Source organism: Daldinia decipiens (assembly GCF_022478715.1).
Source record: "Daldinia decipiens strain CBS 113046 unplaced genomic scaffold F4813scaffold_37, whole genome shotgun sequence".
NCBI classification, from domain to species: domain Eukaryota; kingdom Fungi; phylum Ascomycota; class Sordariomycetes; order Xylariales; family Hypoxylaceae; genus Daldinia; species Daldinia decipiens.
Genome location: NW_026054580.1, coordinates 367012 through 379252, shown reverse-complemented (window position 1 = coordinate 379252; position 12241 = coordinate 367012). Strand labels below are relative to the sequence as shown.

General features: G+C 44.9%; 5 protein-coding genes across 5 annotated transcripts; 2 read left to right on the top strand and 3 right to left on the bottom strand.

The window, feature by feature from the left end:
* The first annotated feature begins 944 nt into the window (after positions 1 to 944).
* F4813DRAFT_210214 (putative short-chain oxidoreductase) lies at positions 945 to 2333 on the top strand. The gene is made up of 2 exons (XM_049239656.1): positions 945 to 1561; positions 1614 to 2333. Exons 1-2 carry the CDS (start codon positions 1084 to 1086, stop codon positions 2012 to 2014), a joined length of 879 nt encoding a protein of 292 aa, XP_049096457.1. The 5' UTR covers positions 945 to 1083; the 3' UTR covers positions 2015 to 2333.
* A 130-nt stretch (positions 2334 to 2463) lies between these two features.
* F4813DRAFT_371107 (FAD/NAD(P)-binding domain-containing protein) lies at positions 2464 to 4214 on the top strand. The gene is made up of 2 exons (XM_049244584.1): positions 2464 to 2759; positions 2812 to 4214. The coding sequence occupies exons 1-2, from the start codon at positions 2694 to 2696 to the stop codon at positions 4060 to 4062; spliced, it is 1317 nt and encodes a 438-aa protein (XP_049096456.1). The 5' UTR covers positions 2464 to 2693; the 3' UTR covers positions 4063 to 4214.
* On the bottom strand, positions 4210 to 5703 carry F4813DRAFT_371105 (uncharacterized protein). The gene is made up of 2 exons (XM_049244583.1): positions 4762 to 5703; positions 4210 to 4685 (listed from the first exon to the last, which is right to left on the bottom strand). Exons 1-2 carry the CDS (start codon positions 5194 to 5196, stop codon positions 4311 to 4313), a joined length of 810 nt encoding a protein of 269 aa, XP_049096455.1. The 5' UTR covers positions 5197 to 5703; the 3' UTR covers positions 4210 to 4310.
* Positions 5704 to 6157: 454 nt separating this feature from the next.
* Positions 6158 to 8715, bottom strand: F4813DRAFT_371101 (putative cytochrome P450). Its single transcript, XM_049244582.1, has 5 exons — positions 8216 to 8715; positions 7388 to 8158; positions 7003 to 7319; positions 6784 to 6924; positions 6158 to 6711 (listed from the first exon to the last, which is right to left on the bottom strand). Exons 1-5 carry the CDS (start codon positions 8422 to 8424, stop codon positions 6491 to 6493), a joined length of 1659 nt encoding a protein of 552 aa, XP_049096454.1. The 5' UTR covers positions 8425 to 8715; the 3' UTR covers positions 6158 to 6490.
* Positions 8716 to 9158: 443 nt separating this feature from the next.
* F4813DRAFT_371100 (cytochrome P450) lies at positions 9159 to 12003 on the bottom strand. Its single transcript, XM_049244581.1, has 4 exons — positions 11155 to 12003; positions 11015 to 11052; positions 10344 to 10945; positions 9159 to 10280 (listed from the first exon to the last, which is right to left on the bottom strand). Exons 1-4 carry the CDS (start codon positions 11555 to 11557, stop codon positions 9563 to 9565), a joined length of 1761 nt encoding a protein of 586 aa, XP_049096453.1. The 5' UTR covers positions 11558 to 12003; the 3' UTR covers positions 9159 to 9562.
* Between the last annotated feature and the right edge of the window lie 238 nt (positions 12004 to 12241).

Genomic DNA, 12241 nt, shown 5'->3' with positions numbered 1-12241 from the left:
ATGATTTAATATTATAGGTTGACTAGGTGTACATTGACTGATAATATGAATAGACATTTAAAGTTAGTAAAGTTTTTTTTTTTTTTAAGCTATTCACTTCGCATACGTACCCGTTGTATTAACCCTCTTGGAAGTTATGCAATTGGTCATCTAGATGGTACCCAAAGTGCCTGTAGGTGAGTCTTCAGAACGGGACGATTATCTATCCGGACTTCATATCCGGTTGGTCGAAACTACGACGTTCTTCTTGTTGACTGAAGCAATTATTTCAAGGACATGCACCTGATTGGTATTTAGATCCTACTCTAGTGGGGAATTGTACAGTCATTCTCTCATATCCTAGCAATAGTCGCTGGGCTGTTAAAGGAGACTTCAGAGTAATTATTGAGCACCATCAAAAATATTATGTTTATAAACTAACCACTACCCCAGACACACAGCATAATAAATACCAATGTCCCTAACTAACATACAGCTAAGGTGAAAACATGTTTATAAACTGATTGATAATGTTACTGGCACAGGACCTATGGCCGAGGAATATCTACCTAGTTAGAATGGGTAGGACGGTTTGCACAATATGTATCTCACGACGAGGCTCGATGTATAACTGTATACGAATCTACTGGTGGTTTTCTGTTATTCTCTCTAAATAGTAGACCAAGTTATACCTCAAAGATGTTTTATATTCTAAATTATAGAAACTCTTAGTTCTGAGGTACTCTACCTTTAAATACCTACTAGGTATATTAGTCGTGTTAACATAGCACTTATTAGAATTAATGACGTCTAAACATACTCTGGTAACAGCCGAATGAGCACTTGTATAAATAGACTGCGGGATCGGGTGATGTTCCATCCCGACCCGCATGGTCGGCTTTGGTTAGTGACCTAGGTAGTAGGGATGCTGCGGGGTCGAGATCATGGAGATAGTCTTTTATATCCGCCAAAACCCGTTCTCGAACTATATATACTATAAGGTTCATATGTCATTCCTATCATAATTGCCTGGCATTCTAAGTCCTTTAAACAACGCGTGATTGTTCTATGACCTAAAGACATAATTTAACCGTGACGCTGGAAATGTCGGAGGGGAAATTAACATGGTTAATCACTGGCTGCTCGTCGGGGTTCGGCCTGGCGCTGGCACGGCCTGCCCAAGCTAATGGTCATAATGTTATCGCGACATCCCGGAACCCTAGTCGTACACCGGAGCTGGTAGAAAAATTCACGAAGAAGGGGGGTGAATGGATTAGGCTAGACCAAGACGAACAAGACTGCGGACGTGTAATTGAAGACATCGAAGCGCGGGGACTAGCGATCGACGTCTTGGTCAATTCTGCGGGCATCGGCATGACAGGCCCTGCGGAATGCTTCACCGAAGAAGAAGTTCATCAGGTTATGGAAACGAATTTCTTCGGGCCGTACCGATTAATGCGTGCGGCGGCGCCTCATATGCGCAAGAGACGTTCGGGTATGATTGTGAACTTCAGCAGCGGCTCCGGAATGGAAGCGGTGCAGTCTCTAGGTGTTTACGGCGCCTCCAAGGCGGCTCTGGATGGTAACTATTTTCCTTATCTTGATTAACTACTATTTGGACTAATAAACTAAAGGTATAACAAAGACATTACATAAGGAAATGCAAGACTTCAATGTCCGTGTTCTATTACTCTATCTGGGAGCGTTCAATACTCCCATGGTTACTAGAACTGGGGCAGTATGTAAATCTATTGACCCTGACTATGAAGGGACAACAACAGAGAAACTCTTTACTGCCTTGAGCACGGGAAATTTTGCTGTTCCCGGCGACCATGTCAAAGCGACTCAAGCAATATATGATGTAGTCATGGGCAAGGGCATAGGTGAAGGCCACGAGAAGGAAATGATACTCCCCTTAGGAAGGGATATGGCAGCAAGGATAAAAGAGAGTAGGGATCGGTTGGATCATATGGTGGAAGTTTTTGGCGAGATTTGTAACAACGTTAACGTCGACGAAGCCCCGAAAGCTACCTAACCGAAGTAATTATTATACGACCTATACTACAACTATATGAGATCAATAGTTTCAAGGCTCCCCTAACTCTTGACACTATCACGTGTATCTGGTTCATTACAAGGACGTCTCCACAGCATAGTAACTACACGCAGGCTGATTGTGGAAGTTAATTACGATAGGATATAAATGTCCTTAAGGGGTCGTATAGTCTCTGATTCTTAAAAGTTTCGATGCTATGTAATAAATTGAGCTGACTAGGAGCAGCTTAAACGATGCCGAGTGCTAGATTATAGATGCAAGTACATAGTAAACATATTTTATTTGAATTAATAGCTTACCTGCTGTTCAAATGCAAATATTCCTGACTGTTTTCATTTATATGTTTACGGCTTAGTAATATATCTTGAGGGCTTTTTAGCTTCTCATGATGTGATGAGGCCGTCTTACTATATCTTATCAAATATAATGCATACGGGAGTAGTGGAGTGTAATCAATAAGGCATCTGCCGTTCAATGTGATTAGGTCGATGTGACGTCAAGTCCGGCACATTCCATATTGGATGTCCTCCGGGTAATTCAGAAGACGTATGTTCGTCGGCCAACAGGATTACTTTAATTGATAGGGATCGCTGTATATTCTGGCAGAATACTTCATCAACAGCTTCGTTTTCGACCGATTACTGATACGAACTTGATCATGGCTATTCCCTCGACTGAGCAGCTGGCAGAGGGCCAGGGGGCAAAAAAGCTACATTTTGTGATTGTGAGTGCGACTACTGAACTAGATATAAATTTTCACTAATTGAATCTATTAGGTTGGAGGATCACTCGGTGGTCTTGCAACTGGCCTTGCATTGAAAGCGCTCGGCCACGACACCACGATCCTAGAGCGCAACCCCGCCCCGTTGCTTCAGGACCAAGGAGCGGGAATAGTCGCAGGTGGTGACACCCTCGCGCTTTTCAACCGATACAATCGATGCGATCGACCGTTTGCTGTTCGCTCGGATAGGAGACAGTATCTTGACAGGGACGGCAATATAGTGCACAAAGAGGAAACAGTGCAATATATGACCTCTTGGGATTTGACGTACTACCTTATGCGCGCCAACTACGACGGTATTGAGAGTCCATATTGCAAAGTGCCGGAGCCTGCCCCCGAGCATGGGAAAGCGACTCACCTACATGATCGACAAGTCGTGAGTTTCAATAAGGAGGACGACGGTATTCGGGTGTACTGGAAAACGAGTGAGGGAGAAGAGGGAAGTATATTTGGTGATATTCTTATAGGAGCCGATGGACCTAGCTCGACGATACGAAAAATCCTTGAACCGGATGTCGAGAGGAAATATGCCGGTTATTGTGCCCTTCGTGGGACAGTGATCGAGACTGAAGCTAGCGAGTCTGCTAGAGAAGCTTTTAGTCACCGATTTACTTTCTTCCACTCTCCTGGAATCCAAATCCTGGCGTACCTGATTCCAGGAAAGGACGGGACGATAGAACCAGATCAACGTCTCATTAACTTCGTCTACTACACCAACTTCCCCGAAGGCTCGACAGAGTTTGAAGAGATTATGACAGACAAGGATGGAAGACGGAGGCAAATCACCATCCCGCCAGGTGCGATTAACCCAGACGCCTGGGAGAAGCAAAGAGAGCTCGCGCGTGAAAGGCTTCCGCCGCAATTTGCAGAGATTGTCCGCGGAACTAAAAAGCCATTCGTTCAAGCCGTGACGGACGTTCTGACCCCCCAGAACGAGTACTTAGACGGCAAAGTCGTCCTAATAGGCGACGCGCTTGCTGGATTCCGGCCCCATACGGTCGCCTCTACTTCGCAGGCCGCTTTTGACGCAATGATCTACGCGGATTACATCGCCGGAAAGATATCTAGGGAAGAGTGGAAGAGAGAGACGATAGGCTTCGCGAGGTATATTCAGAAGAGGGGGGTAGATATGGGTATACGAAGCCAGTACCAGGATCTCCCGCTGAATGAACACATCAATGATCGCAATCGAGCATCAGTACCGCGGGAGCAAGAAATCCTCCCTGAATGGGCGACGGTCATATAGAGTTTCTTTTTCATTTCACATCAAATAGCTACCTACACATGCATTTCGCATATAGAACTAGGATATGTGCGGTTAGTTGGCTGAAATACGCCTGTTTGAAGCATTTTCACCCAAGTATCTCATATCGCTATTGTAAGTTCATGAATTTCAGCACTTTATTGATGTTCTGTTGGTCTCATATTACATCCGCCTATAAAGGGGCATCGTGATTGTGACTGATACAAAAGGGGGTGAACTTCCGTAGCTCATCACCACCTTACGGTGGGCTGCCCATCCGAGCTATCGGCCGGACTAATACGCTCGCAAGACTCGTAGTCACCCATTCTGAATTGGCCCCAGGAGTTCCTCTGCGCCGGATCGCATTGCTCCCAAACAACTTTGAAGTCTGCCGTTAGAGCAGAGCCAATAGGACGACCAAAAACGCCACTTCCGGTTTTCGAGTGACCTTCCTTGGTTAGATAGGCTTGGAACTGAAATTGGACCTGCATGTTATCGTCGAATGTGTACTCTTGGCCGGTGAAGCAGGGAGACCAAGCTAACTTGTCGTTCCGGATGTCGACTTTGAAGTTATTGTTGTAAGCGCCTGCAGCGCCGAAGTCTACGATCTTCTCCGGGACGTCCAACTAATAATTGTGATAAGGCATCGTATTAGAATTATGCTCAAGATTAATTTAGATGCCTATGAAGATTAGGCCTCACCAAATAAGAACCGGATGAGTTTTTGATAGTGGGCTGATCAATTGCATCATTGTTCTTGATATGCTCCCACTGGAAGTACGAGTTGGCTGCGAAGCTCCGAACCCGTGCACCCCCCGCGAGGTTTGCGTATCCTGCATACGAGACGTCCGAGAAGGCGAAGCGCCATCCTTGCGGAAAAGCACCTAGTTCGATGGACATTACACATATCGCGGCCTCCGAATCGTACGGGGTAGCTGGGGTAACGCTGGCCCTCATATCCGCAAAGTCGAATTTCAAACTGTCGGTTTTTAGTGAGATGCTCATACTCGTAGCCGAGAAGCAGCCTGCTGAGTTGGCTCCACGGATACCAAGGATAGTCGGGATAGTTGCAGGCGCGGACTGCCCGTGAGCGAAGCTGGCCGCAGCCAGAGAGGATAGGAGTGATGCCCTCTTCATTGTGGTCTTGCGTGGTTCTCAGCAAGTATGGTTTATTTCAAGCACGGGAGCTAAGTTCTATACCTGGGTATGATATGACTGTGGGCAGTATTATATGTATAGGCATGCGAGAATCTAGCTCGTAGAAGATAATAGGGCGTCTTATTTTCCATAGCTGCAATGAACGTGCATTTGCGGGCGCTGAGCACGCAATGCATTTCGGCATATAGTAGCCTGTAGGCGGGTAATTGCGAGATGTAAGCAAGGCAATAAGGATGACCTTGTCATATTAACCGGTATATGGGAACATCTGTCGGTGATGAATAGAAATATCATGTGCATTTCATGAAAGAGCCGGATAAAGTCAACAATACCGATCATGTGACTCGAGAGATTTATATCACTCTACGACTCGTCTAGGCATTCCATGAGGGAAGTTTAATATCACCATAACAGGTACTGTTCAAATTTAATGGTATTCCGTCGAGGACCAAGGGTTTCCAATATAGCAGTCTAGCCTTCGAAGAGTGGCAGATAAAGCCCCTTTGGCGCCGGGGCAGGCCCTGATGCTGTTTAATAGGCACTGGGATAAACGCTAGAATTTCTTTTTAACAAAGCAAGCTGTGCCTCCACAATATATAGCCCGTGTTATTGTACCTGTAAGGGTATGACTGCTTTAAAAATGATGTGGCTGGGTCCTCCGGGTATTATAACACAACAATCAAACTTCAAAACCGCCAACTAACGCAACTAACACGACTCTTATGCTTATAAATTCCCCACGCCTTGAAAGTTGCCAAACTTGGCCGCATTGGGTGGACGTTCTCGCCGAGAACTGGCGGACACTCTCCCCACACAGGTACAGATGGAAGGAAAGCTAAGCAATAACGACATATCGTTGATGAAGGATACGCTTATTAATAAATAAACAGAAGCCTTTCCCATTAGAAAAACGGCTGTTGGACAAGCGAACGCAAACGGACTGATTGACAAATGGAATTTGCCATGGAAAGCTAGGTACCTAGTATGCTACGTAGGTATTTTCGAGCAGGAGATTACGGTTGACGAACCTATCTTTTTTCCAATAAAATACATTGCAAAAATGTGCCAATGGCAACGGATTAACACCACCAAGTCAATCTAAAACATAATTGGGAATGTTAACTTTAAAATAAGTCGTAAACAAACTGTTATTATTCCGGCACGATTTGTCCTGATGGCGCCGAAAGAGAGGGCGCAGTTGACTGGCGAGGATGTCGAAGCCTAGTTCCGTCGCAACCATCCCTTACCAGTCTTAATACTCATTATGACTCGTTTACCACGCCTTTCGCCACTTTATTTTCATATCTCTATCAGGGGGAGTCACTACTGCATTTGCATATCTCATGTCATCCACGGCAGCTCTGGGGGAAAGAGACCCGTCCGCTTCGATCCATTCGACGAATTCTATGTCGAACTCCGAAACCATCATAGCAACAGCGAGTAGCACTTCTGGCTTTGCAAAATTTCGCCCAGCACACATGCTTATGCCACCGCCTATTTATAGAAAATTTAGTATGCATTAAAAGAAAATTGATTTCAAGAGTTCTCTCGTGGTTAAATGCTTACCATATGGGAAAAAGGAGCCTGTACGAGATGCAAGGGAGAAACTAAGTTGTTTCGTGATATGTCCCACATCATCTTTTATCTCTATCTCCTTTATATGCCGATAACCCCAGAATTCACTAGCCGGATGATCTTGTGTGCCCCCTTCGTAGACATTAAGTATTAATTATCTTATGATGTGCATCGACATGAATTCAAAGCATGGGCCAGGAATGTACATACAGGTAAATTCATCAAGGTGAGCAACTCCAGTTGGAGCCTGGACGACTGATCCTTTAGGTAGAGTATAACCAGCAATTGTAACAGGCTCTGTAGATGTCCTTGTAATAAGTACGTCCACGTGGAGACGCAGAGCTTCAGTATACACCGACTGCAAGAGTGGTAGTGAGGCTAGCTTTTGATAGTCCAGTTTCTCAGAAACAAGAGAACCAGTGATCTCAGCTTCACAAACTTCCCTCTTGACTGCTTGGAAGAGGCTGGGGTCTTTGATAAGTTCCATCATAATCCATGCACAAAGCGGGATTGTGTTAGCATGAAGTCTATTCTATAGATTAGATACGTAATAGCTAAGCGTGACGTAAAGCTATTGTAATGGATAGAAACTTACCCAAAGAGAAATAGAGCATACACAGCACCCACGCTGTCGGCTGAAAAGCCAAATGATCTCGACCACTGAGCCAGTCCTCTCGAGATTTGTGATCCGAAAACGGGCTCCAAGTCCAGGGGTACGCCTTCATGTGACTTAGAGTTATCCCAGTCAAATTCTTGATCAGCAAGCTTGTACCACTTAAGACACATAGCACTGAAGCGATCTCGGGCTCGTACACCTTCTCTATTTAACCAACTTGGTAACCCAAAAGCCAGCGTCTCGACAGCTTTCTCATACTGCCAGAAGGCATCTTCAAAACCTGGATTAACCTCGATGATTCGTGGCCCTAGCACGGAGTTCGTTGCGGCAGTCATCATATGCCGTTTGAGAAAGTCGAAGACCCGAACTTCAACCCATTCCCCGGGTAGGAACATGGCTAGCTTCTGGCTGAAGGAGGATTGGAATGATGCGGAAAAGGCATCAACAGGGTGAGCGCCAACTAGACCATCGTTATATGTCCGGTGCAATGCATACCAGATGCGTTTCTCAGGGGAAAAAAATCGGGTGCTCCCGCTACGCGGGAGGTTAGCACTACCAGACTCGTCTTGGCGGAACTTGGCTAGATCTGTGGGTGAATATCCTGCGCTATGCTGGAGTATGCGTAAGATCCAAGGGTCTGAGGTGAAAGATGACCGGAAGATTGCTGAGATATTACTTCCACCAGTAACAAGATGTAGGTTTAAAGGGCCGATTCGGCATTGTACAATGGGGCTTGTTTCTAAAGACACTCTATAGTACAATCTTATGAGCAACATTCTAAGCCACCTAAGTACATTGAATTCTTACCTTACTCGTGATATAAAGGCCCTCTTATTTGTCATGAACTGCCAGGCGTTAGACACGAATGGGATCGTCTCATTGAGTCGTGGAGGTTGCTTGGACTTATTTTGGCTCCGCTGCCAGATTTTAAAAGATACAAAAGGAATGGCCAAGAGGAAAAGTGCGAGAACCGTGCTGCAAGTGCCTGCAATACTGCTCAGTGACCATATATGCATAGCTTCAGTCACTCTTAGAGATTGCTTTTGTGGATAAGGCTTTGAGAAATTTAGGTATAGGAATAACGAGGCTAGGTATATTATATCATGACATATAGTGTCCTAGTCAAGAGAAAATTTGCCGATAGTCTAAACTATATGCAAAGGATATGACTTCCTACCTATGGTGCCTATTAATAGCATTTGATGGCCTGCTCTCCAACTTCTGCCTGCGGCCTTAAGTTTGAAGACTAAAGGAGATGTCATACGACGTGGTGCTAACATATTGCGTTTCGCAGATGTATCTCGAAGTTATTTTTAATAGTCTTGTTCTATCATTCCATGTAAACTAATGCATCTATGGCTTGCTATATCAACACCTCTGGCGTAAGTATTACGGACAACTGTAAAGACTATGTACTAGCCCTACAAGGCTAGTTACGCTTCTATAGATATAATTATTACTCCTACTAGCTCATCCAATAACCCCCACTGTCACGGTGACCTTGACACTGCTGTAACCCCCTTACTGGTAAGCCTCGAGGCGTCCTACCACCGGCCGTTATCACGACTGTCCAATTCCCCGTAAGAACTATAACAATAAGCAAAACATCGTAAGCAGCCTACATAAATCATGCGGGGGGGAGGGGCTGTGCCATGCAAAGTATGCTGCATGACTAACACGCTTGGCACTTGTAACGTCGGCGCTTACAATCCAAGGTAATACGGAAATGTAAGAAAGACCAAATGTAACGGGATATTTTTGTTCAAGCCGCGAAAGTGCAGATCCATTGTTGGTAATTCTTTTGAATTTTCGATGCTCAAGATAAGAGCTCATGAGAAGTTAATTCTATTTTCGTACTAGGCTAATTATACGTTCGTATACAGGTCCTAGGTTTCATGTTGGATACCTATTTCACATGTTATCATAGATGTTCGCGAGTTGAAGGCGGGGAATTAAGACACTTGTACGCAGATTTTTATGGCCTATCATATGCTATGAGAATATAGAAGAGTATCTAGATATTGATATGTATTCGATGGGTTGAAGGGCTGGCCGACTGAACACCCAGTGATCCCGCTATGGAATATAAGTTAACTCCTAACTATTCCTCTATACTTTCCAATTAGTATTGATATATCGAAAGCGTTACTATTTCTAACGCCTGTGACTCCAAACTAATGGCAGTTTCTCTGGATGCATCAACTGTAGCAGTAACCCTCCGTAGTCCGTTTCTTTCTCAATGAAATCCAATGTCCTCGTACGTGCTTCTGCGAACGTTTCATTTTCTAAGAGCCGTGGTTCCACCTTCCAGTCGCGGAACAGAGCTGCTAAGATAGCTACCCATTCAACCTTCGAAAACTTCTTTCCTGGACAATCCCGCGCCCCCCGGGACCAGCCGAGATAGTTTCCGCGCGATGGAGGTGGGAGTAAAATTTCGTCATCTCCAACATTCTGCCTTTTTAGATCCTCATCTTGCTCTACTATATTTTGGGTCTGTACCGCCACAGCCGGTTTGGAGGTTTCGTTACCCTTAGCCTCTCCTATCCAGCGATTCGGTATCCATTTTTGTGCATTCGGACCCCAGTATTTTGGATGTTGATGAACATATTTATAGCTGGGAATAAGCAAAGTTCTTGGTGGAATCATCGCAGTCCGATCACCGATATCTAAACATTGCAGATTGTTGCTTGTCCACTTGACCTCCGCCACCAAAGTCTTAAGGCGCAATGTCTCATAAAGAATAGCCATGCAGCGTTTAAGCCGGGGGAAATCGGCATGGTAATCCCACTCTTGTCGAGGCTTATCGCCTAAGACATGGCGTAACTCCTGGGCAAGCCAGTCCTGAATAGATGGGTTGGCCGCGAGGAAGAAGCTGGAGATGTTTAACAATATTAGCAAGTATATAGAATGGGTTTAAAATACCTGGAGTACATACATGGCAAAGGTTAGAAGGTGTGCGGTAGTATCGTGACCGGCGAAGCTGACTACGAACATTGTGCCATAGATCTCAGCTTCGGTCAACCCCTTTCCGTCGCCTTTTCCTTGAGACTCGCGAATAAGTGAAGTCATGAGTGTTGTCTCTTCTTCCAAGTGACCCTCGCTTAGGGCGCGGAACTTTTGGTTGTAGAGATATGTCATGTGCCCTTTGAATTTAGCACACGCCTCTCCAATGATTCTCCAACTATGCGGAAGAGGCAGCCATGGATTCATGAATAATGATGGTCCCAGAGCAAGGATAAGAAGTGCACCCTCCATAACAGTCAACAAGGAGAATCGGAAACTTGCTGACGGGCTAGTTGGCAATCTCTCATCATAGCCTTCAAATGCGAACGACTGGCCGAAACAAGCTCTACTTAGGACATGGAGAGATACTGTTCGCGTATCTTCACCAACACTCATAAAGACGCCTTTAGATGCCCAATAACGTGCCATTTCGTCACCGAGCAAAACAGCTTCAGACCATACAAGTTCATTGCATTTTTCGTCAAGGCAAGAGTTGATGACCTTGCGATGCATTCTCCAATGTTCCCCTGAAGCCTAGTTACATTATTATTTAGCTGGTTTCATCGGTAACTCACTCGGTGTGTTTCGAAGGGAGCCACTTACGGTTGCTATATTCGGCCCTCCAAATACGTCCAACATTTCTAATGATCATATGACTTGTAAGCAAACTCCATAGGAACGCAATATAATAATTATTATGACGAGGAAGGCTATAAGGGAAACAAGACAGGTAATTTGCGTACTTGTAATCTCTACCCAACGTGGAAAGTCTTTCCCCCGACGATACATGCTCATTAGCGCATCTGTATCCGCGATATACAACCAGTTGTGACATGGTGTCACCAGCACGAAAGCCTCGCCCATCTCATCATGTGCTCGAGTTCCATCGTGTTCGTGCCAACCGCGATAATTGAACCTGGTGAAGTTATTTTTACCCAATACCCCTGGGAGTCGCCGGACCACTGAAACGACCTGTTTATCCACGAGGAGCCATAGTTTATTAAGATGATCAATAGGGATTATGCGAATAGGGACACCGATCTTGGCGGCTTCAACGTAGTTACGATATAGGCAGAGGCCCGAATAAACAGTCCATGCTATTCCAAGACCAAAAGATATCCAAAGTATAAACATAAATGAAGGCATTTTGAAACGTGACCGGGAATGTTGGGATTTGTGATGATCAAAGAATGGATCCCTACCTAGGCAGTACGATTTGGATCAATAAGTATCGGGATAGGTCAACCTTAACAAGGACAATCAAGGGCAGTCTAGGCTTCACCAGTACCGGGTGATACACATGTTGGCAGAGTCTAGGACTAGCTATTCTAAAAATATGAGGTATGTTACGGAATCTTAAAGGCGCACATTAAACTTGTTGGCACCCGGCAGATAGGGCATTTGCTATAAGGCTAAGGAAGCTATCGTGGCAAAGACGCGCCGGTATAGTAGAGGATAAGGTGTGTAAGCTACGAAAGCATGGCACAGTCCCGCGTAGTTAGGGGTGGAGGCTGAAAAAATACAAATATATACCTTATGTACCTAAGGTTACTTACAATACCTACCTAGGTACCTGTTATATTTGGTACCTGATGTTACACGGCTTCACTTCAATATGACTTGAGATAAGTTTTTATTTAACCGCGCTTAAGCGTCATTTCTAAAATTACAAAGTACAACGTGGGGGCTATGTTTATATAGGTAGTTAGGTAGTTGGGGTAGTAATATAATAACCATTGTCACATATCACATACACCTACATAGGTTAGGTACATACCGCATCCACTAAGAAACAATTCATTCTAGGGCACGGACCACACGCCTCAACCA

Excerpts from the sequence above, each read along its gene's own strand:
- F4813DRAFT_371101 (XM_049244582.1), bottom strand. The coding sequence starts at position 8,424 with ATGCATATATGGTCACTGAGCAGTATTGCAGGCACTTGCAGCACGGTT. Across the intron at positions 7,320-7,387 it reads TATGCTCTATTTCTCTTTGG|ACTTCATGCTAACACAATCC; the intron begins GTAAGTTTCTAT and ends TCTATAGAATAG. Across the intron at positions 6,925-7,002 it reads TCACCTTGATGAATTTACCT|GGGGCACACAAGATCATCCG; the intron begins GTATGTACATTC and ends ATGTCTACGAAG.
- F4813DRAFT_210214 (XM_049239656.1), top strand. The coding sequence starts at position 1,084 with ATGTCGGAGGGGAAATTAACATGGTTAATCACTGGCTGCTCGTCGGGG. Across the intron at positions 1,562-1,613 it reads CTCCAAGGCGGCTCTGGATG|GTATAACAAAGACATTACAT; the intron begins GTAACTATTTTC and ends AATAAACTAAAG.
- F4813DRAFT_371105 (XM_049244583.1), bottom strand. The coding sequence starts at position 5,196 with ATGAAGAGGGCATCACTCCTATCCTCTCTGGCTGCGGCCAGCTTCGCT. Across the intron at positions 4,686-4,761 it reads ACTCATCCGGTTCTTATTTG|TTGGACGTCCCGGAGAAGAT; the intron begins GTGAGGCCTAAT and ends CACAATTATTAG.
- F4813DRAFT_371107 (XM_049244584.1), top strand. The coding sequence starts at position 2,694 with ATGGCTATTCCCTCGACTGAGCAGCTGGCAGAGGGCCAGGGGGCAAAA. Across the intron at positions 2,760-2,811 it reads AAAAGCTACATTTTGTGATT|GTTGGAGGATCACTCGGTGG; the intron begins GTGAGTGCGACT and ends TGAATCTATTAG.
- F4813DRAFT_371100 (XM_049244581.1), bottom strand. The coding sequence starts at position 11,557 with ATGCCTTCATTTATGTTTATACTTTGGATATCTTTTGGTCTTGGAATA. Across the intron at positions 11,053-11,154 it reads ACGTTGGGTAGAGATTACAA|AAATGTTGGACGTATTTGGA; the intron begins GTACGCAAATTA and ends TATGATCATTAG. Across the intron at positions 10,946-11,014 it reads GAGGGCCGAATATAGCAACC|GCTTCAGGGGAACATTGGAG; the intron begins GTAAGTGGCTCC and ends TAATGTAACTAG.